Source organism: Python bivittatus, unplaced genomic scaffold (genome assembly GCF_059951505.1).
Source record: "Python bivittatus isolate LINGU-HERP-01145 unplaced genomic scaffold, Pbiv_v1 ctg000400_np1212, whole genome shotgun sequence".
NCBI classification, from domain to species: Eukaryota; Metazoa; Chordata; class Lepidosauria; order Squamata; family Pythonidae; genus Python; species Python bivittatus.
Genome location: NW_028277073.1, coordinates 10,612,702 through 10,634,531, shown reverse-complemented (window position 1 = coordinate 10,634,531; position 21,830 = coordinate 10,612,702). Strand labels below are relative to the sequence as shown.

At 39.0% G+C, this 21,830-nt stretch overlaps 1 protein-coding gene across 1 annotated transcript; it reads right to left on the bottom strand.

Moving 5' to 3' along the window:
* Nucleotides 1–358: 358 nt before the first annotated feature.
* MINPP1 (multiple inositol-polyphosphate phosphatase 1) lies at nucleotides 359–20,916 on the bottom strand. The gene is made up of 5 exons (XM_015891475.3): nucleotides 20,148–20,916; nucleotides 13,613–13,810; nucleotides 12,221–12,318; nucleotides 11,978–12,111; nucleotides 359–2,044 (listed from the first exon to the last, which is right to left on the bottom strand). The coding sequence occupies exons 1-5, from the start codon at nucleotides 20,749–20,751 to the stop codon at nucleotides 1,648–1,650; spliced, it is 1,431 nt and encodes a 476-aa protein (XP_015746961.2). The 5' UTR covers nucleotides 20,752–20,916; the 3' UTR covers nucleotides 359–1,647.
* Between the last annotated feature and the right edge of the window lie 914 nt (nucleotides 20,917–21,830).

Sequence of the window (21,830 nt, the reverse complement as noted above, 5' to 3'; positions counted from 1 at the left end):
ATTACTTTCATTAAGAACCTTTACACCTAAAAACAAGTTTAAAAATCCCTTTCTTCAGTCTATGGTAAGGCATTTTCTAATTTAGTACATTTAATTCAAATTGCTTTTATAAGACATATAAGCTAAGTTATTTCTAACCTGCTTTCTGCTTAACACTGAAACCCCTTGCTTTGGGTATCTGATCTTATATTCTTAGCTGTGTCTCTTAAACTTGTGATTTTAAGGTAGCACCTCTTGTTCACAAATGATTTCTTCAAAAGAAAGAATCTAAAATATTTCCTTGATGAAACTAATCCAGTTTCAATGAATTGCTCAAAAAACCAAATATCTATATAGAAACACAACAAAAAAGGCAAGATTGACTAAAACAGTGTTTATATTGTTGTTTTAAATATTAAATTAAAACGTCAATGCATTATCCTTTTTCTAATAGACAAAAAAAATCTAACACAGTTTACAAATCACCTCACTCAAAAGATATCCTTTAAAGATTAATGAGAATTCTCCCAAAAGCACCATGTGTTGTCTTTATAACATACAATATATCCTACTGTCTTGAGCAGGAATTGGCAACTAGCAGCCCTTTGACTGCAGGAAGTCCCAATAACCCATATTTGGACCCCTAACATTATGAGGCTGAACTACAAAGATGCAGCAGTAAAATGGCCTTTATTTCAGCAGTGTGATGTTAGATTTGGGGTTTGGAGTGGTGTTTCAGAGTCAGAATTGTAGAGGTTTGCCTCCCAAAGATCTCACACTCCTATTCCCACTGTTCAAGCTCCTCTTTTTCACACACGAAACAGATAAATTTCAGGTCATTTTTCAGATTTCTAAAAGATCTCCTGCAGTACAGAATGACTTTATCTTTTTGGATCCTGAACAAAATCCACTAATTCTTCACCTTCAATATTAATATTGAAGAAAGCAATTGGAATAGTTAAATACTGAAACAGGAATGGGTTTTGTCCAAATGACAAATTCACAAGTCGTCTTTTTCTGGTCCTAGAAGAGGAACAACATTATTACTGGACAAAGTCTACCAAAAGTGACTTAAAAATAAATGACTCCATCACAGATGGACCAGTTACTGCTGTGTTGTCCAAGTATATGCTAAACCTCTGAAGTGGTCTAGAGAGAAATAAATATTTAGGCAATTCACATGGCTTCAAAAGCCTCCTGAGTTTAACAGGAATATCTAAAAGTCCCTTGGAATCTAAAGTAAGAAATATTTGTTGAAATCCACCTTTTTTACAAGTCAGCATTCCAGCAACCATTTTTCATCTTCAGTAACTCTAAAACTGTTCACAGTAGACAACAGTCAGTGCTATGGAGTAAGCTGCATGTTGAACAGCTTATCCTTACTTTTCAATCATTCATGATTCAGGAAAGGGAGAAAGAGTTCCTCTTCAGAAATAGAGCAACTCCATCAGTTTGTCTGAAGCTTTAGAAATATTCTGTATGCCTTCCTTCAGGCTCCAGGTTTGATGCCATTTTTTAAAATTGCAAGCATACATTTAAGAAGTTTTTTTTAAAAACACTGTGGTGTCAGCAGTACGCCATTCTAATTAATAGCAAAACCAAAAACAATACAATTTGCCAAAAACATGCATACGCAAAAACATCGATGATCTTTTTTACGATGTCCCTTTATAATGAATTAATGCTAGTACCATTTTTGGAGATACTGCACACTTCAGCAAACTCACAATTCTGAATTAAATCTTTATAATGGTTTTTCAGTTTGGCGTACAAAGAAACAGTTTTCCCTGAGTATGTAAAGGGCAGGAGCTTCTCGTTGAGAAGGATCTGAACCTTGTACTCTTCCTCAGGAGATCTAGCTTGATCACAATGATAAAGCACAAATAACAAGTTGGCAGCATAAGGGACGATACGACCAGTACGGAACCTGCGATTCAAGTGACTGGAATAGTTGCTGGCGTTAAGAGGCACCTTATCTTTAAAATAGCCCATGAGTGTAAGAAGTGGCTGAAGAGTCTCTGCGTGTCCAAACTGGATACTCACTGGCGAAGAAATAGGTTTTGACCTGGAAAGTTAAAAAGTCAAGCAAGAAATGATTATTCAAATTTATCCAAGTTCAGATGAATTTGAAATTACCCTGTTGGTACTAGGTAGTGCAGTCAAAGATGCTTGTAGAAAACAGATTTTAATTGTGGTGATTTGAAACTAAGGCGAGCAGTTTAGTTGGAAAAACTCACAAGTTGCTCAGATATATACATTCAAATGATGGTCAGTTCCTCAAATGGGGCTAATTTTTAGAACCGTAACAAAAGTACCTTAAAAACAACAATGACAAAAAACCTCTAGCAGACTCCAGGGGCCAGTTTCCCTGAGAGGTGTTGCAGAGTGCCTGGCCATTTCATCGGGAGACACTGCCTCCCACAGCCAAGGCAGTAACCAGCACACAGAATGATTCTGTTTTTCCCCTTGCTATCCCAATATTCACAGCTGCTCACTCATGCTCTGCTTCTAATGCCACATCAAGAAAATCCATCCGCCATGGCTAAAACTCTGCTACGTATTTGCACAATCCCCCACCTGTACTGTACCCTTATTTTCCACAGGGTGGTCTTCTTACCTCTGTCCAGAAATCTATTGAGGGAATTATTCCTAATTCCCTTTTCTCTGACCAGGGGATGCCCACGTTTTTTTCCATTATTGTTGTTGGTTGCACAGTCAACCAGTTATTTAGACTGGATTTGGCATTTTTATCCACCTATCGAGTCCTTCCCACAGACCTGAGATAGGCAGATGTTGTTTGATGGTGTTAAAGGTATCATCGCATGTAAAGCTGCCTTTTGTAACTGACTGGTGGTGATTTTGTCAATGCTGATAGTGTTCAAGTGGTGCTCCAGAGGTGGTGGTTGTTATTACTTTATCTCACCTTTATAAATGTACATTTTGCTCAACTCAAGGTGGCAAACATATAGTACCTAATTCTCCTGCCTCCTATTTTTCCCATAGCAACAACCCTGTGAGGTGAGTTGGGCTGAGACAGAGTGACTGGCCCCAAGTCACCCAGCCGGATTTCATGCCTAAGATAGGACTAGAACTCACTGTCTCCTGTCTTCTAGCCTGGGGCCTTAACCACTAGACCAAACTGGCCCTCCCTCTATATATTTATATCTGTAAAGGGCTGATAATATCTGCAGACATAGCTTGTGCTTACTTCAAAAACTGCCTGCAGTCGTACTGCATGCTTTCTTTTCGTCTATTTATTTATTTATTTATTTATTTACTTACTTACTTACTTACAGGACCTATGTGGCCGCCTATCTCATACAATGATTGCAGGGGGCTCACAACAATCTCTTGCCGGTGACTTCCCTTTATCTACTTCTAATTTCCAAAGATCTTCTGCTCCATTACATTATTAGACCCATTCTCCCTTGCTGTATCTCAAACTGCCTCTCTGAATATGTACAATGTTCTCTTTCCTTTAAATCCTTTTCAATAGCCACTGTTTCTAGGGGTCTCCCACATTTAGCTGAACTAAAAATGCATTTGCTCACTTCTCTCCCTACCCTTCTATTAGATTACAAATAAGCTCTTGATACAATCTTTGGAATTTTGTAAGGCATTAAGACAAGGATGCAGTACAAAGCAGATGATACAAAGTCTGTATACTGTAAAGCATTATAGTGAGAGTATAATATAAAATAGCAAGGCACATGGTTAAGTGAAGTCTTGCATTATTATGAGGATATTTTCCAATCTGTAGTTCACTGCTATGATTAAAAACCTATACAGTACTGGGCAAAAGTTTTAGGCAGGTGTGAAAAAATGCTGTAAAGTAAGAATGCTTTGAAAAATATATATTGCAATTGTTTATGTTTATCAATTTACAAAATGCAAAGTGAGCTAACAGAAGAAAAACCCAAATCAAATCAATATTTGGTGTGACCATCCTTTGCCTTCAAAACAGCATCAATTCTTCTAGGTACACTTGCACAGAGTTTTTGAAGGAACTCGGCAGGTAGGTTGTTCCAAACATCTTGGAGAACTAACCACAGATCTCCCGTGGATGTAGGCTGCCTCAAATCCTTCTGTCCCTTCATGGAATCCCAGGCAGACTCGATGATGTTGAGATAGGGCTCTGTGGGGGCCAAACCATCACTTCCAGGACTCCTTGTTCTTCTTTACGCTGAACATAGTTGACATTGGCTGTATGTTTGGGGTCGTTGTCCTGCTGCAGAATAAATTTGGGGCCAATCACACACCTCCCTAATGATATGGCATGATGGATAAGTATCTGCCTGTATTTCTCAGCACTGAGGACACCATTGATCCTGACCAAATCTCCAACTCCATTTGCAGAAGTGTACAAGTGTAAGAATTGATGCTGGTTTGAAGCCAAATATTGATTTGATTTAGATTTTTCTTCTGTTCGCTCACTTTGGATTTTGTAAATTGATAAACATAAACATATATATTTTTGAAAGCATTCTTACTTTACAGGATTTTTTTCACACCTGCCTAAAACTTTTGCACAGTACCGTACATAGAGCCCATTTTACATTATGGGGGTTTCTAAGTACAGTATATGGATAAGCCACATCCCAAAGTGACTTTTTAACAGCCTAATGTGATATGTGCATTAGTACCTGGTTTAAAGTCTTTGAACACTGTAACAATATAGATATGTTATACATGTACAGATAACTGAGACTGTATTTTATAGTGGAAGACAAATAAGAAACTGGACTTAAAATAATCCTTCCTATCCTTGTACTCTGTAGATGTGGTAGACTATGACTCCCTTCATCCGAGCAAGTAGTCCAAGGCCATACTGACTGAAAGATGATGGGAACTGAAGGTAAGGAAGTCTGCCTTAATGTGTTATCAAGACATAGCTTATTATCAAGTCATAGCTTACTGTTCCCACACAAACCAGGATGGTAAACCAAGAAACCCTAGTTTTTGGACCCTGTCTTACTTGGGATTGATCTGCTAAATTATCCAATTCAGATGATACATTAAAACAAACTATTTCTGGTCTGTGGAGTTCTTGGTGGTCCCTGAACTTGGTTGTTTGCTTGCAGACATTTCATTACCTAAGTAACATCATCGGTGCTAGTGAGCAAACCCCACACTCGCTAGCATTGCTGATGTTACCTAGTTGGGTAATGAAACGTCTGCAATCAAACAACCAAGCTCAGAGAGCGCCAATGACTCCACAGTTCAACCCTGAGCTACTTATATTCTCTTCTATTTCTGGTCTGTTTAGCTACTCATATTAGTGGGAAGATTCAAGCAGGAGCAAAGAGGGTATGCGCACAATTGTGCAACCTGTTCACAGCAAGCCAGGATCTCCTGCAGATTTATCGCTCTGAGGTAACAAGGCCATAGTTTAAAATGGATAAGGAATGTTTTTAGTTATAGAAGTTAATCTGTAACATCAAAAAGGCAACAAAATGCAGCTAATTGTTTGATCTGCCACATTTGTAGTATATTACTTTACAATCTCATTACACAACATTACTGATTTTTAAAGAAGTGTGTTTTGATATAAAATCACCAGGCTAGCAGTTTAGTCAAGATATGTTTTTCTAAAAGGGAATGAAGGTTGGAGCTGTACCTGAAAGACTTACAATTATTGCACTAAGCCATAATGAGGTTTATTACTTTTGGCTTAACATGCTATATGAATAAGCCAACTGTGTTTTATGTAATAATCAATGACTAAACAAATATGGCACGGTACAATTTTGTACCCAGCCAAATTCACTCACAAGTTTTTGTAATAAAACCAATATTAGAGTATTTAGTCTTCAAATGAAAACATTCCTCACAACTCTAATATAATTCTCATAATGATGATGACTAAGAGGATTTAGGATTTACTAGAACATTGACCAGTCATATGCAGCAGGGATACAACTAAGTAGCTTCCTGAAGTAATATAAATTAGCACAGGTTCTTGAACATATGATCAGAAATAGATGTAACTTATTCTAGAAAGGCAGATATTTGGCAATAGCTTTCTGTGTACTAAGCTGTCAGTAGAAATACATTTATGCTCTTTTTATTTTATTAAGGCAAAAGGTGATGTTTGACAATCCTGTTTGCATCATAGCAACGTAAGGGTCCCACCCACAAAGGATAACAAACCTTGATTGGTTTTCAAAAAAGATGTCTTTCCCAAGAACTCAGGAACCCTTGACAAGAATTTTCCCTGGATCTGGTAACTTCTTGTGTAACAGAACACATTAAAAGCACATTAAGCAAAAGTATCTAATCAACCAACACAGAGTTTTAGCTTTAACTTTTTCTTTGACCTCTACCTGAGGACAACTGGCAGCTGGAAATTCCATACGGATAGAAGGAGTTGCTTCCAGGGAGCCAGAGAATGTATACCTGAACTTGAGGGACCTGGAAAGAAAGTTGGTGGTCTAGATAGAGATATCCAATTTGAGCTAACAAACTGATGGCTTCTCATGATTAGGTTGGACTTTTTTTTTTTTTTTGGTGAGCCTGCAGAGCTACCAGGAATAAGAGTTGTCTTAAACAGTTGGTTTTTTGTTCTACTCTCTTTTTTTTTAGACAATTTGCCATTTTGGTATTTCTAGATTACTCTATATACATAAATGGTAACTGGTAAGTGAGAATGTCTTTTTCTTCCACATTATAGATCGGGGAGCACAAGCTGCCTCAACCTGTCTCCAAAGCCTTGGGAGTAATCTCTAGGACCCGTCCAATAGATGCTGCCCAACTGTAAGTTTTACTGTGGCAGGTAACGAAATTTAATTATTCAGTACACAGAATGTAACTATATTAAATTAACATAAACTAAATTAAATCCAATTTAATTTTTGTCTTGGCTCTGCCTTCCTTTTGAAGTGTAGCCCTCATCATAAAAAAGTTATACATAATCTAGTATGCTTCAAAAGCGCAAACATGGATGTTATTGAACTCTATTGTTCTTGTTGTCATTATTAATCTTTTGGGACAATGGCTATATTTTCCTGCATTCCATTGGAGACAAAGGAAAGCAACAACACTATAAAGGAAAAAGAAGAATCCAGTAGTATTCCTAGCCATATCTGTTCAGAGATCTTCATGCTGCCCTTGTGTTTGGAAAAGCCTCTGTACAAACTCTGTATTTGCTACTAAATCTCATGTCTATAAAACTATTTTACAGGTAGTCCTTGGTTAACGACTACTTGTTCAATGACTGTTCAAAGTTGCGACAGAGCTGAATGAGTGGTACTTAGGACCAGTCCTTGACGTTCCAGCCATCGCACCATCCCCATGGTCACGTGATCATGAACTGGGCACTTGGCAACCAGCTCATGTTTATGATGGTTGCAATGTCCCACAGTCATGTGATCGCCATTTCAGACCTTCCTTGCCGGCTTCCCACAAGCAAAGTCAATGGAGAAGCTGACCAGGAAGGTTGCAAGTCACTCCCATAAGTCACTTCTGCTGCTTTTTATCCCAAGAAGCCTGCTATGGAGTACAAAATCCCTTGCCCGCACTCTGTAGTGCACACGGCCCTTTCTCGCACACAGCACCCACTCCCCGCCTGTACATTGCACTGGATCACTCAGTGATGGAAATTTTGGTCCCAGTTACCATAATTAAGTAAGGATTACCTATAGTGTATCTCAGACATAATACAAAAACTAACAGCTAGACACTATCTACAAACTGGGAATAAACAGCAGAACGTTTTTCATTCTTCTGTGCCCTCCCCAAGATGAAGCTTTTAAATAAAAGGCTCCAGTTTTTCCTTTTAACCAAGTTTATCAAGCCCAGGTGGTTCTGGAGTATAAGAATAAAGAATCTGTATTTTAAGAAAGGCAACAAAGGAAGAATGTAAGAAATAGGCTAACTACACAAAGTTACATAAGGTTGAAATCTGCATACAAAACCCAGAAATCATTAACTTGTAAACAGGCTGAGCAAAGAAATAAAGAGTTACAGGGGCAGAAAATGGGAGCAAAAGCTACAACACCAAGCAAAGCAGTACTGGGGGAAAAAACAAAACAAAGCAGAAGATCTGTGAAGCATCTGTCTTTCCCTACCAAATTTATCTTAATTGGTTATAGTTCTCCCAAGGCCTTTTGGCCCTATGCCTGAATCTCAGATCTAACTGGTAAAAATATGCTTCCACATTCTTTAGCTGTGCTAAGGATCTTCCAGGTCAACCAGCTGATTGGAGACAACAAAATGTCTAACTCCTCCACATTAACCTCATCCATCTTGTCTCATCAGAAGAGGTCAGTGGCTTTAACAGTGGAGTACTTACAGAGCTCCCAGTTTGCCGAGAGCCCCCTAGATCTCCTACAGTAGCAGTATCTAATTGTTTTAAGTGAACAATTTAAAGTACACTAAGTAAAGCCTCTTCCCCCTCTGCAAATACTACTAAGTCTACCAATATAAAGACCTCTTGGGTTACAGTAGAGAGCAACTTACACTATGAGCCTGAATTATACTTCAATTATCTGGCTTAGTTTCCATTTTGTGTAAAATGCAGTTCAAATGGCACCAAAATCCTTCATGTAGTTCCTGCCAAATAGACAGGTAGATTCTAATCCTGTGCAACAATGCTCAGTAGTTCTTCAGGTAAGTGTGACTATGCTTCAACAATTATTACTTACAACATTTTATTTACTTATTTGTTAAATTGATATCCTGCCTTTTCTCCAAGAGCTCAAGGCATGGGGATCTCCCTTCATTTTATTCCCACAATAGCATAGACTTGATGAGGAAGATTGGGCTGAGTAACTAATTTACTAAACCCAGCTGTGCTTCAGCCTACTTTATGTAAAAGGCCAAAATTACCTAACCCTTTCCTATGCCAGGTTTATATTTATTCAGAAATATAAAGAAGAACTGGACACTCTGAATTACATAACCTAATACAATATTATGAAACTGTATGCTAACATCTTGTATTTACACCGCCATCAAGTGTTAGGAGACAGAACACCATGTGTTGCAAGTCTCATTAAAACCAAAATAGCCATGGGAGAGTACTGTAACAACTCTTGTGTGTAGCTCAGCCTTAAATGCTTTTGGTATAAACTGAGGCCAAAGCAAATATAGCATTCCTAATTGTAATTATAATAGGCTGGGAGCATGCTCGTTTTCTTCCCTCAAGATACAAATTCTCACCTTCATTCCATGGCTTTCTGAAAGCATATGGCTGTATTTGTAGATTCTATGATTACCAAGATTTAACACAAACTATCTACCATGAATCATGACAAATTTAGCCACCTAAGCCCAGCTTCTATAATCTCTTGGCTCACTATTCTTCAGAGTAGCTTAGAAACAGAAATGTGCTTTGCTGTTTATCCTTCCTTTCACACTGCATGTCTGAGCAAACTCTACTATGATTGTGTTGTGAGAGCTTCAAAGGTATTGGACCACATATACAATGGAGCTAATTTGTATACAATACCTATAAGAGAGACAATGGAAGATGTGCAATATTTTGTAACTGTTGAAAATAGTTGTGCCCAGGTTAAATGATGGGTAAAATTTATCCTCATTATTATAGCGTGAGGAAGATAAAATTTAAATGTTTGTTGGATTTACAGTACTAAGGCAGGTAATCTTTTTAAATCAGAGATGTACACGGCCATGAGTAGAAGGTCTCATGAGCAATGAATCAAGGGCTGCATTGCAATGGGTGTGACTACAGCTGGTATTTGTCAGAATCCAGGGTCAAAATAGAAACAGCCAGTACCAGTGCTGCTTCTAGCCCTGGCCTCCACTCTTTATCCATAATCAAGATGAGGACAGTTGTTTGAGAAGTTGTGAGCAACCCAACTGACATGTAAAAAGCCCTGTTCCCATAATCATTTATCACAGCACCTACTTTGCAGTCAGGTTTAAAGATTCTGTATCAGCAAAATCATGGCTATCTGCTAGGCAGTATAGGAAGCTCCTGAGAAATACACACCATGCATGGATTGTCCATATGGACTATAACAAAGAACCAAAGGTGAAGTCAGAGCCTGCAAGTATAGACAGGGCTGGAACACTAACTGCAGAAGAAAGTAAGCCTCCCCACAGATCATTCAAGACCAATGCTAATGGTCTACCACAATCCAGGTTAGTGTAATGTTCTCATCCACAGGTTAGACATCAAATTACAAAACATGTAACAGGCATACAGGTCACATACCTTTATGTAGGAAGCATTTGCAAAGGGGACACTTTTTCTATTCTGCTTTTAGAAGACAGACTAGAAATATATCTACTTTACAGCAGAAGTTGACCAGTGCAAATACTTCTTTGTTGCTTCTGATAACTTAAGACCGAAAACTAAAAAGTAATGTAATTGCTAGATAAGATTGAATTTACTTTTTAAAATAAAATGATGTATATCACAGCAAATTCCACTTTTGACATAAGGTCTGTTATATAAAGTATATTTGGGGGACACTTGTCCCTAATACTAAGATCATCAATGCTAGTTACGATCCTGAGTCATCAGCAACCTCCTGCAGCTTACTGGTTCATAAAAAGGATGAATAGCTCTTATACTGGCATCTATATAAAAACCCAGCCTTACTGCAACTTGTCTTTTATAAGATGCACTTCCACCGAGGAAGAAATGATCCTTTTGGGCAACAATTATCCTATACCCATAGCAACACATGGACCTTATCTCCATAGTTTCTCAATCAATCAATTCTGAATTATTCCATAATCAGGATAATTTATTTTTATTTTAGATCGTAATACCCATTTCAAAGTCTTCTGTTCTGGTAACATACATTAAATTAAAAATAAAAGGTAATTTTTTAAAAAAATCTCCATTTCATGTACTAAAAATGTAATTAATTGTAAATACTTCTAAATTATATCTGCTGTATTTTATATAGTCCAATGGCTGAAGATCCTTGTTTTACTGATCTTCTATGTTTATTTAGGATTAAGTCCCTACTGAAGAGATGACTAGCACAAAGTAAGACTGATCCATCCATCCATCCATTAATCAATCTATCAATCATAACAACTATTGGCTGTAACATGCAGTTTCAGTTTTAGACCACTAAACAGTATTATTTCCAGAGGGTGTTCATGCAAGAATACAGGAATTTTAAATATACCAAATAATACTTGAGCTAGACATATAAGTTAATGCTCATTGACATGAACATTACGTGCTGGTTAATTAAACAGCAAAGCAACTAGGCAAAACTTAGGAATCCAAAGTAGAACTTTCTTTGTGACCAACGTATTTATTAGTATCTGAGCCTGAAAATAAGAAGTTATTGTGTAAAAAGGAAACCATACACCGGCAGCATTTACAACTAGAATATTTAATCCTTGATTTGGACCAGTGGCATTTTTACCTTCAGAGACCACCAATTTATTAGGAGTGATCACTAAATACCATGAGACAAATACACCCATGATTAGTCTTTATAAATACCTATTATTGATCAATCAACTTGATATGTGCATTTTGAAGATTGAATAAAGAATTGGAGAACCCCAATTTGTCTAAACAATGGGAAGCTGTTCTAACCTCAATATATAAAAAAAATCCTACATCTTAGATTATGGCTTATATAGCAAAAAATATTTCAGACTTACATTTGTTTTTAAAAACATTAAAATGCTTAAAATGTTGGATACAAATACTAGATACAAACAAAACATAGTGGTCAGAGCCAATATATTACTATCTGTCAGGTTCAGCCCAAAGAACTCCATGAGACAGTACAGATAACATTCTATTGAATTTATTAGCTTCCACCTACAAGACAGAATCTAAACTTCCCAAGCCAGCAAGCAAACACTGCGAATTCCTTAGGGTGGTGTCAGTCTCATCCTTTTCACCTTCCCATGCTCATTCTGGGAGCTAAGGAAATGCATATCTCCCTGAGCACGGCCTTCACTCAACCATTCCATCACACTATCAAGTATCAATCAGCCAATCTATGATTGTCAATTATCAGTCCCAAAGCAGTGTTCCCCTGCCCTCCAAAAATACCTTTTGCTCTCTGTAACTGCCTGGTCCAAATGTTTGAAAATATCTTGGAAAAGTATGCAGCTGGACTGACTGTTAATATTATATCCATAGGCTCTCTTCCAGTACTGTTTGAGGTCATTCAGATACTCAAGTACCTAGAAATAAATATTAAACATTCTGTTGCATTAAAAATGCCAGTTTAGATGTGATACTCTGGTATTTCACAATAAATTACTTAGGGATACAGTAATATTCAACGCTTACCTTGGCATCTTCTTTGTTGAACAGCGAACACCAGGGGGAGCTAATGTTTTTTATACTTAGCCCAAATGAGCAAGTAAAAAATGCCACTTGAACCAAATCTGAAGGGGAAAAAAGGAACAGCTGACTAACAGGATAGTAATAAACTAATTCAGTTGTTAAAATACTCATTCAGAAATGGAAAGATAAAAAGACCACCTCAAAAAAGGGCAAAACATTTATTTACAATATTACCATATCAGAGAAGAAAAAATGAAACAGAAACAGGAATCCAGGAATCGAACACTGTGTACAGAGAAACAATGCAGTAAAACACAAAGAACCACAAACCAAGTTGTTCCCTCTTTTCCCAGACAACTTGCAATTCCATTGGTGAATATATAGTGCCATATAGAGTTTGTTGATTTATCGACAGCTTTTGTATCTACAATTTACAGTCAGGAGTCAAGATGTATAAAGTATGAAGTGGCAGAAAGAGACGGACACGTGAACCCAGGTGTTTAATATAAATTTATCTATATTATTCATAAATGATATGCAGATGGGTATTAAGTGTTTGCAGTGAACTTGTTTGATTAGTATAAGCAAGAACATAGACATTTTATAGGGACGTATCTTCTGGAGATGCTTGCAAGCTTGGTTCAAATGTTTGTTAATTTAAGCTACAAGGTGTGGACTACAACCCGAAACTTAATATACTATCTTTTCTACATTCCTATATGTGGGCAGATACTAACATACTATTCAAAATAAGCATGCATGCTATATATAAGTAAACTAGGACAACAGAATCCTTTACCCTACTTTTGCACTTATTATTTACCATTCATGATATACTGCTTATATAACTCCATGCTGTAACTCTGATGATTTTTAATATTTTTCTCCTACCCAGGTTTTTGAAGAGACACTGATCCCACTATCTGCAGCATAATTTACACAAATCTTACTAAAATAAAAGATAAACAATGACCAATGGCAAGGATAATATTCGTTAGTAGCCGCTCAGCTCACTAGCTGTGGATGTTCTGCAGCAGTTACATGTTTGGGGATGGTATTACCTGAGCTTTGCATGAAAATTGCTGACAGGTTACTTCCTTTCTGTACTCCACACTTGATCATACAAAGCCTTTCCAACCAATGGAACTCAATGGTAAACGTCTGTCTCCTCTCTCCAGGCTACCACATAAACATGAATTAGGTTTCAGTTTTCACTCTTGGTGGCAAACATCACGTGAGCCATAACGCACACAACTGGGATATGCTGGCACAGAAGAGGTTCAAGTTCAAGTGATATTACCATGTTTAACATTTCATGTTCATCTGCTCTTCGTAATAACTGAAGACAGGTAGCAAACACAGATAAGCTTCAAGAGTTCAAAGACTGGGCATTACCTGCATTTAAGTCTTTCAATGGTAGACACAAAGTATGTGCAGTTTTATTCACTATCTTCTTCATCTCAGGGCCTTCCTTAAAGGCATCGACCTCATGTAATGCCGAATCATTGTTTTCAATGTCTCGTACAAATTTTTCACAGTGATCAAAAAATCTCATCAATTTATCATTAATTTCAAATGTTTCCATCATGGTGGCTGAAAATAAAAGATGTCATATTAGTGATTCCTTTATTCCATGTACCATCATTATTTTATCACATTGCTGTTATAGCTACTAGCACAGATGTGAAAGAATGAATTTCATTAAATCAGTTATTTAAATATGTTTTCTCTTGGTGATGAAGATTTCACTAAATATTAATAAATACATTTTCAGTAACACAAACAGTATGATATTATGTCTATTTACATGCAATGATATCATTGGATTTTAATATTGCGATATTAAGAGAATGCACATGGACCTCAGAGGGCATCTGGCAAAAACAAAGAAACCACAATTTGTCCAAGATCCATGCAAGATCCAGGGGACCCGGAAGCTAGCGATCATTTGTTACAACTATTACAATTGGCAACTATTCAAAATCTTTCATTGTTAAAGTTAATGCTGAACTATATACCAAAGCTTTGGAATTTGACTGTTTATCAAGAATTGTGGTTGTATCGAGCGGGGAGGTGATGGCAGTGGTATGTGGAAAATTCCAATGGCAAAAAAAATATTAAGAAATTGAAAAAGTGAAATTATCCCAGATGTCAAGGAGTGGTTGTTAGAAATGTGTGATCTATTTTGGAAAAGGCAGTATTTTCTACCAATCAAAGGGTACAGTAATATGTGTTAATAAGGCAGATATTCTGTGATCTCTTACAATAATATTTTGTATTGTTCATATTACAGTAGTGAATTCATTGGCAAACCCGTGACTATTGATAAGTATAAAATATAAGGTAGATTTTTTTTTCTTTTCCTTCTTAGTAGTTTGTATTTTTAACTTTTTAAGATTTCCTTTTTTTAAGATTAAAGACTGTTTTGTTACAAAAATAAAGATAATACATTTAAAAACATAAGAAAGAACAATGGAATCTTGTGTCACTTTGGGAGAACTGTCTCTCATAATTATTTTATATAATTACATCTTATAACTATTTTAAACAAAGGCTAAAATATATTGGCATATTTGCTTGTGTGTGTGCGTGTGTGTGTATCTGTATGGTATGTATATGTGTGTGTGTGTGTGTGTGTATGTATCACAGCTTTTTATTGTTCTTGCTAAAAATTCATGAAATCTTTGTACCATTAATTTCACGCTTTCATTACTAGTATCTTTTATAATCAGCATAAGCATTGGGGCCATGCAATGTTTCATGTGTGATTCCAAAAAATTGCCTTGGAACATGCAGGGGTGAACACAGCACCTCTCTACAATGCTTTAAAACAGCCACATCTTTTTCTAGGACCACATGGCAGCTACAACACACAGCCGTACAATTCTGGGAAATGACATAGCTGCCTTAAAGAACTGCAGAGAGGTGCTACATTGGAGCTCCCCTACCTTCTAAAGCAGGTGTTCAGAATCAAATTTAAAGCACTGCATTGAATCTGACTGAACTGCTTTCAAGGCTATGAAACATCAAACAATAAAGTGCTGTCTTTATGAGAAAGACCTGTGATTGTATCGTTAAAAGAAGAAAAAGGCATCACTCCATGGCTACAGCTCAAAGACCAGATATCAGGCCTTGTATGGCTTGAAAGGGGAGAGCTGCAGGCAGCTGCTTCAAGCTACTGGCCAAAGAGAATGCCACCAGAAGCAGCAACAGCAGTGGGCCCACCTGATCAAGCACGAGGCAGACTCCACTGAAGAACTGATTGAGTTGGAACAATGCCCTAACATGGCATCTAGGCCTTGGATGTGATGGTGTTGGCCCCTGTTCTATCCAGAGGTCCAAACAGCTTGGTGTTGTCCAACGTGAGCCAACTGCCAGACCAAAAAAGGGCTGTTTCAGGCTGTGATATTGGATTGGACAACCTGGTAACTGCACAGTAGACCAGGAGATCCCATGCTGCAGATATGATCATGGAGCTGCTTGTGCTGTCTGCCATGTTTGGCTGCAGGAACTAGGTGTACTTCTACTGTTGATGTTCTTCAGTAGCCTCTGTGTAGCCATGCTGTGCCCTACGGACCTGCAGTGCTTCAGACAGGGTTAGGTAACCGCAACCATCATTTCCACACACTGTGATGCCTTGACAGGAAATTTTGCACAGGTGCAAAAGATGTTTTAATCATAATACAGCAGCCAGTTATATTCTTCAAGTTACATTGCTTTGTGGAGTTGAAGATAAGTGTTGTGATTTCCTTGCTTGGGATGCCTTAGGACACCCTTTCTGAAGATTTGCACTGCCATATATACACAGCAGCATCTTGGTGAGGGAATGGATACATAGTGTTGAACTATTCTTACACAAACTCACAGCTCATCTGCAAGTTGTTAGCAAAACAGTAGTGTTCTGTGGAACAGACATTAAGGAACACTGGTTTTAATACACTAATTACTTTTAAATAATTTTAAATTAATTTTAAATTAATTAATTTTAATTACTGCTTGATCAAGCCACTGGTGCTGAGAAAAAAAGAGTATTGTTAGCCATCTCTCAGTCTGGCCTGGCCTATCCATGTACAAATACATGGGGAACAAAGCAGGGATTAAATTCTTTTTATTGATGTTTTCACTGATGTTTTTGAGTACCTTCAAAGCACAGCACAAAATTGGAGACTGGCCTGAAATACGGTGACCTACCAAATAGGTACTGAAATAACAATATACGATTTAGAGATACATTGTCCCAGTTTTGTAGTTCTTTAATCCCCACTCTCAAAATGTTGGCATTGCCATCATTTCCCAAAATTCAGTTTTCCATTTTATTTTCCAAACAGATCAAAAGAAACAGGTCAAAGACATGCCACTGTAGTTTGAAGATGCTGGAATCTTAGTACAAGTTAAGTACATATATATCTTTCCAACACTCATGGACATGAAACACAGAATCATAGCCTTGGAAAGGATAATTTAGGCCAGTGTTTTTCAAACTTGGCAACTTTGAATTCCCCAAATTCCCCAGGTAGCATACTGGCAGGGAATTGTAGGAGTTGAAGTCCACACATCTTAAATTTGCCAAGTTTGAAAAACACTGATTTAGGCCAATAAGCCCCACCCCCCGCACTGTACAAGAAGTGACATCAAAACATACCTGACAGATGATTACCCTGCCCTTGTTTGAACCCATTTAGTGAAAGGGAGACATCGCCTCTAGAAAATTGGTTCTACTGTTGAACTACTTTGAGAAGTCTCTTAATATTCAGCTGAAACCTGTCTTCTTGTAACCTAAGACCATTGTTGTGCTCTGGGGCAACAGAGAACAGATCTTCACCTTCTAAGGGACAGCACTTCAGAACTTGAAAAATGTTATTGTATTTTCTCACACTTGTCTTTTCTTAAGTATACTTGTATTCTCTCTTCAGATGACTTCTTTTCAAGTCACCTGATCATTCTTCCTCACTGCTTTTTTATATTTATTTACATTTCTCTAAATGTTTCTTTTAGTGTGCTACTGACAATAGGACACAGTACTCAAGCTGAACTCTAACCAATGCAGATTATATTGGTATTATTTCCTGAGACTTAGAAATCATACTTCTATTGAAGCCACCTCACACTGCTCACTCAAATTCAGCTTGTGATCGTCTACAATTCCAAGATCCTAACTATTAGGAGTGCTGGATATGTTGTAATGTTTCTACAACTTCCAAGTAGTAATAAAACAAAAGTACATTTAGCCAACATGAATCAGGCTAGTTTTTCCACCTGCTGGCTGTAGCTTTCAATATAAAGGAATACTATGAGCAGATAAGAAAATTAGACTTGCGCAAATACATTTTTTCCAATCTACGCCTGAATATTATTTCAACTCCTACTCAAAAATACCTTCCATTTACTATAATTATTATTTACATAGGACATTCAATATACACATTTAATAAGAATGATATATGAAAATATACACAAGCCTCATGAAATCCTCTCTGCTCTAGGTCTTGTTAACAGAAACAAAATAAACAGGCAGTGATTATATACAAAAGCAACAACAGTTTTCCTTTGTTTTCTGTTCCCAAATAGCTAGGTAATTCCCTACATGGAGAACATCTGCTTTGAAAGGCCAATGCAGAGTGCCAAGTGCAAAAATTCTTTTTTTTTTTACATTCTGTTTTCTTCTTTTATAATTTCATACATACTTTCTCTTTTTGTGTATGCATTTAGTGAATTTAAAAAATGTGATTCATTTAGTCAAATAAGTTAGAAAGTATGGTTTTTTTTACATGGCACACACACAAAAATTGATCTTAAATAAGCAAACAAGAAATTAAATAAAATGGAACTTGGTTTTATTATTTCAGCTTCTCTACTGTTATTTATATATTGGATTGATAGCCTCTGGCATCGTACATAACACTTCCTATTTTTCTCCACAAAAATCACCCTATGGATTTACATTGGGTCAAAAGAGAATGACTAGCTCAGAGTCACTCATGAGATTCCAGAACTGAGGGTAAACTGGATCTTGGGACCTTCTGCTCCAGGTCCAACACCTTACCTACTATACCATAATGGCATTTGCTGGAACTATCACCCCCTGCTTCCAAAGCTATGAAATGTAACCTAAGAAGGCCTGCATTAGAAAAGGATGGGCAACTTTTTGATGGCTGGGGGCTGCATTCAATATTGTGGGTGGTTGAGAGCCACAGTGAGTGGCTAATGATCCAAAATGAATGGAACCAGAATTTTCTCTCTTCTGCCTCCCCCTAAGCTTTAATGGGAATTTAGAACATGTTTAATGCATTATGTTGAGGCTATTTTAGAACCCACACTGTAGATCTCTGTTTTGTTTGTTTTACAAGAAATCATACCACAAACATTGGGAAAGCAATGGTCAAAGGTGGATCTGAGGACTGTCAATACACACAAACCTCCCTGTAATCTAGCTTTTTCTCTCAGCACCAGGTAGCTATAAATGGGAATGCTGATAATGTCTCTAGTGATAGAATACTTTGGATTATGGAGTCTGCATGTGCTAGAATGATTAAGATTTTTAAATTGTGCAGCTAGAGGGCAATGTACAGTCTGCGGGCAGAGCAAATACAAAAGAACTAAAGGCATACCTTGTTTTATTGTGCTTTGCTTTATTGCACTTCAGAGATATTGCGTTTATCAAATAGCATTGCATGTTACAGAGAAATCTTTCATGAAAAGAAGTGTCAATTGATGTGGCAAACTTCAATGTCTTACCTTAAGAATTTTTAAAATTAAGGTATGTGCATTGTTTTTTAGACATAATGCTAGTGCACACTTAATACACTACAGTATAGTGTAAACACAGCTTTTATACGCACTGAAAAACCAAAACATTCATGTGACTCGCTTTATTGCGATATTTGCTTAATTACGGTGGTCTGGAACTGAACCCGCAATATCGCTGAGGTATGCCTGTAATTTAGTCTTCCTTGAGTTAATAATAAATGTGGTATTAACCACATAAATTTAAGAGGTGCTGAAAGATATGCCTTCTTTCTTTCTTCCTTAAAGGAAAGCGATGGCAATTTAAGAAAGGATCAAAACATTGATGGAACAAGCAAGGATGGGATCTGGCAACAGATCTTTTGATCTGCCTGTTAAATCCAGGCAGAATTGAAATGTTATGGAAAGGGCTCTGCAAACAAGGAGTAACAATGCTTTTAATTACAGTCAGAAGAGAAGTGTATGCAAGAATTAATATCTTGTCCATATTAGCTGTGCAGTTATTTCTGCCTTGGTCTTTTTTCTCCACATACACACTAGCAAAGGCCATCAGGGAAGGGAGGGAGCTCTAATGAAGTGCAAATCCAAACCTGCTTACTGAATGCAGCTACTTCCAGATGAAGGGACTTTAGGGGTCAAGAATTTAAAACATAACCTTTCTCTATCTGCTCCATTATCCACAGCCCCTCCACCAGGCTGGCTAAAGAGCATAGGAGCAGTCGTCCAGCCCCTTGTGACTGGAGACCCAAAAAGAAGAGCTTTGCGATAGCCCCCCCTCCCCGCCGGAAAAGTCTTCTTTTCCAGTCTACTGTATTTAATAGGGGGAAAAAATCTAGCTTAGTTTGCAGGACTGAACCTTAACTTCAAAGAAAGTAAAAGCTTTGACATGTGCAGAAAAAGTACTTGTATTGGAAACAATGTTGGACCATAACATAATATGCAATTTAAAGGGGGGGGGGAGAGAAAATGTTCTATGAAACAAAGGGGAGAGGGAAAATGTTTTAAGAAAAATATGCAATTTAAGGGGAAGGGATCGTGTTTTAAAAATAATATGCAATTCAAAGGGGGGAGGGAAAGTGTTTTTAAAATAATACGCAATTTTGAGGGGGGGAGGGAAGTTTTTTTTTTCTTTCCCCCCCTTCCTTCCTTCCTTCCTGGCCTGGGGAGGGCAGGGGAGCGACCTCACCGTTTCTCCCGTCGTCGCTCCGCGGCCCGTAAAGCGCCTCTCGCAGCCCCTCGCGGAAGGCGGCGCTGCTGTCCAGGCACCGGTGCTTGGAGCTGCTGGCGAAGGCCAGGCGCCGGCCGGGGGCCAGGAGGCTGGGGAAGCGGGCGGCCAGGCGCCGGGCCAGCATCCTCATGTCGCGCTGCCCCTTGGGGGCCAGATCCCCGTCCACGTCCGGCGGGTACCACACGCTCCAGCGCGCCAGGCGCTCCGCCGTCGCGCAGCAGCCCTCGCCGCCGCCCCGCAGGAGGCCGTGCAGGCGCCCCAGCTTCTCAACCTGCCGGCGCGTGGGGAAGCGCGTGCCGTGGCGCACGACGGCGCTCAGCTGCAGCGGCGTGCAGGAGGCCGGCGCCAGCGGGAAGCCCGGCAGCGGCGGCCCGAGCGAGAGCGGGTCCTGCAGGAGGTGCGGGTGCAGCTGTTCGTAGCGGGACTTGGTGCCGAAGAAGGGGCTCAGCAGCGCGGCGCGCCCGGGCGCCGCGGCGTCGCCCTGCCGCTCCCCGCCGGCCAGGAGCAGCAGCAGCAGCAGCAGCAGCGGCATGAGGCGCGTGGGGCTCGCGGGGCGCGCCATGGCAGCGGCGGAGAGAAGCGGCTCGCGCGGCGGAGCAGGGCGCAACGCCGCGCCGCGCCCGCTCGCCTCGCTTTTGCTTTCCTCCCCGGATTGGACGCCGGGAAGACCGCCGGCCCCGCCTCGCCGCTGCGAGGCCTCGGCTCGCTCCCTGCCCTTCTCCAAAATGGTCGCCTTCCCGCATGTTTAAACCTCTGGAAGTCCTCCTCGCCCTCAGTCAGCATGGCGATCACCCCTCCTCCGCCACGCCCCGTGGTCTCAATCACTGCAGGGGCAGGACCCGACGAGACCCGTGGCGGGGTAGATCCTCACAGTCCAGCCTCTCGCCTTTGCGGGACTGAATTACGCTCTGCGGGATGCCTCCGGGAGGGAAGGGCGTACAGCTAGCCTCGATGGTGCTAAAATGTCAGTGCCGTAACGTAACGGTACAACGGGGGCAAGAGGGTCCGGCTGACGTCAGCAGCATCGCCCCTTCTCTATGGGCGTCGCGGCATCTACCGAACTTTCATCCTTTTGAAGAAAGTGGTGGGTTCTCGTAGACGCGGCTGGCTCCGCCCTTTCGTACTCGCTTTGTGATGTCACAAAGAAGTAGAGTTTTCGTTTTTTTAAATTTTTTATTATGCTATTATAAATCTTAATAAATCTTTTTATTATGCTATTATAAATCTTAATACAGTGTGTTGCTTCCATACTGTGTTGCGTATGTAACATGATTAAAGATAATTGACATTCTATTATTTAGGCAGCTTACGGAGAATAGAGAAAAGAAAAATAAGTATTCTATCAATATTAATTACAATTGAGGATGTTAATATTACAAGCATAACATTATTCAGCTTTTTCATCCAAAGTTGAGTATAAGACTGAGAAATGAACCAGTATAACTCACCTCAAATTATTTGTTGTATGATAAAGTGTTGAGCTGATTACTTAAAGTATCCATTGTATTGTTACTCTGTGTGTATGTGCATCTGTGTACACTACACACACACGCATACGCATTAATGAAGGGAAAAAATAGATAATGGAGCAAATTTAACAAGAATTAAAATACCAACAAAGTAGAAAAAAAAATGATTGCG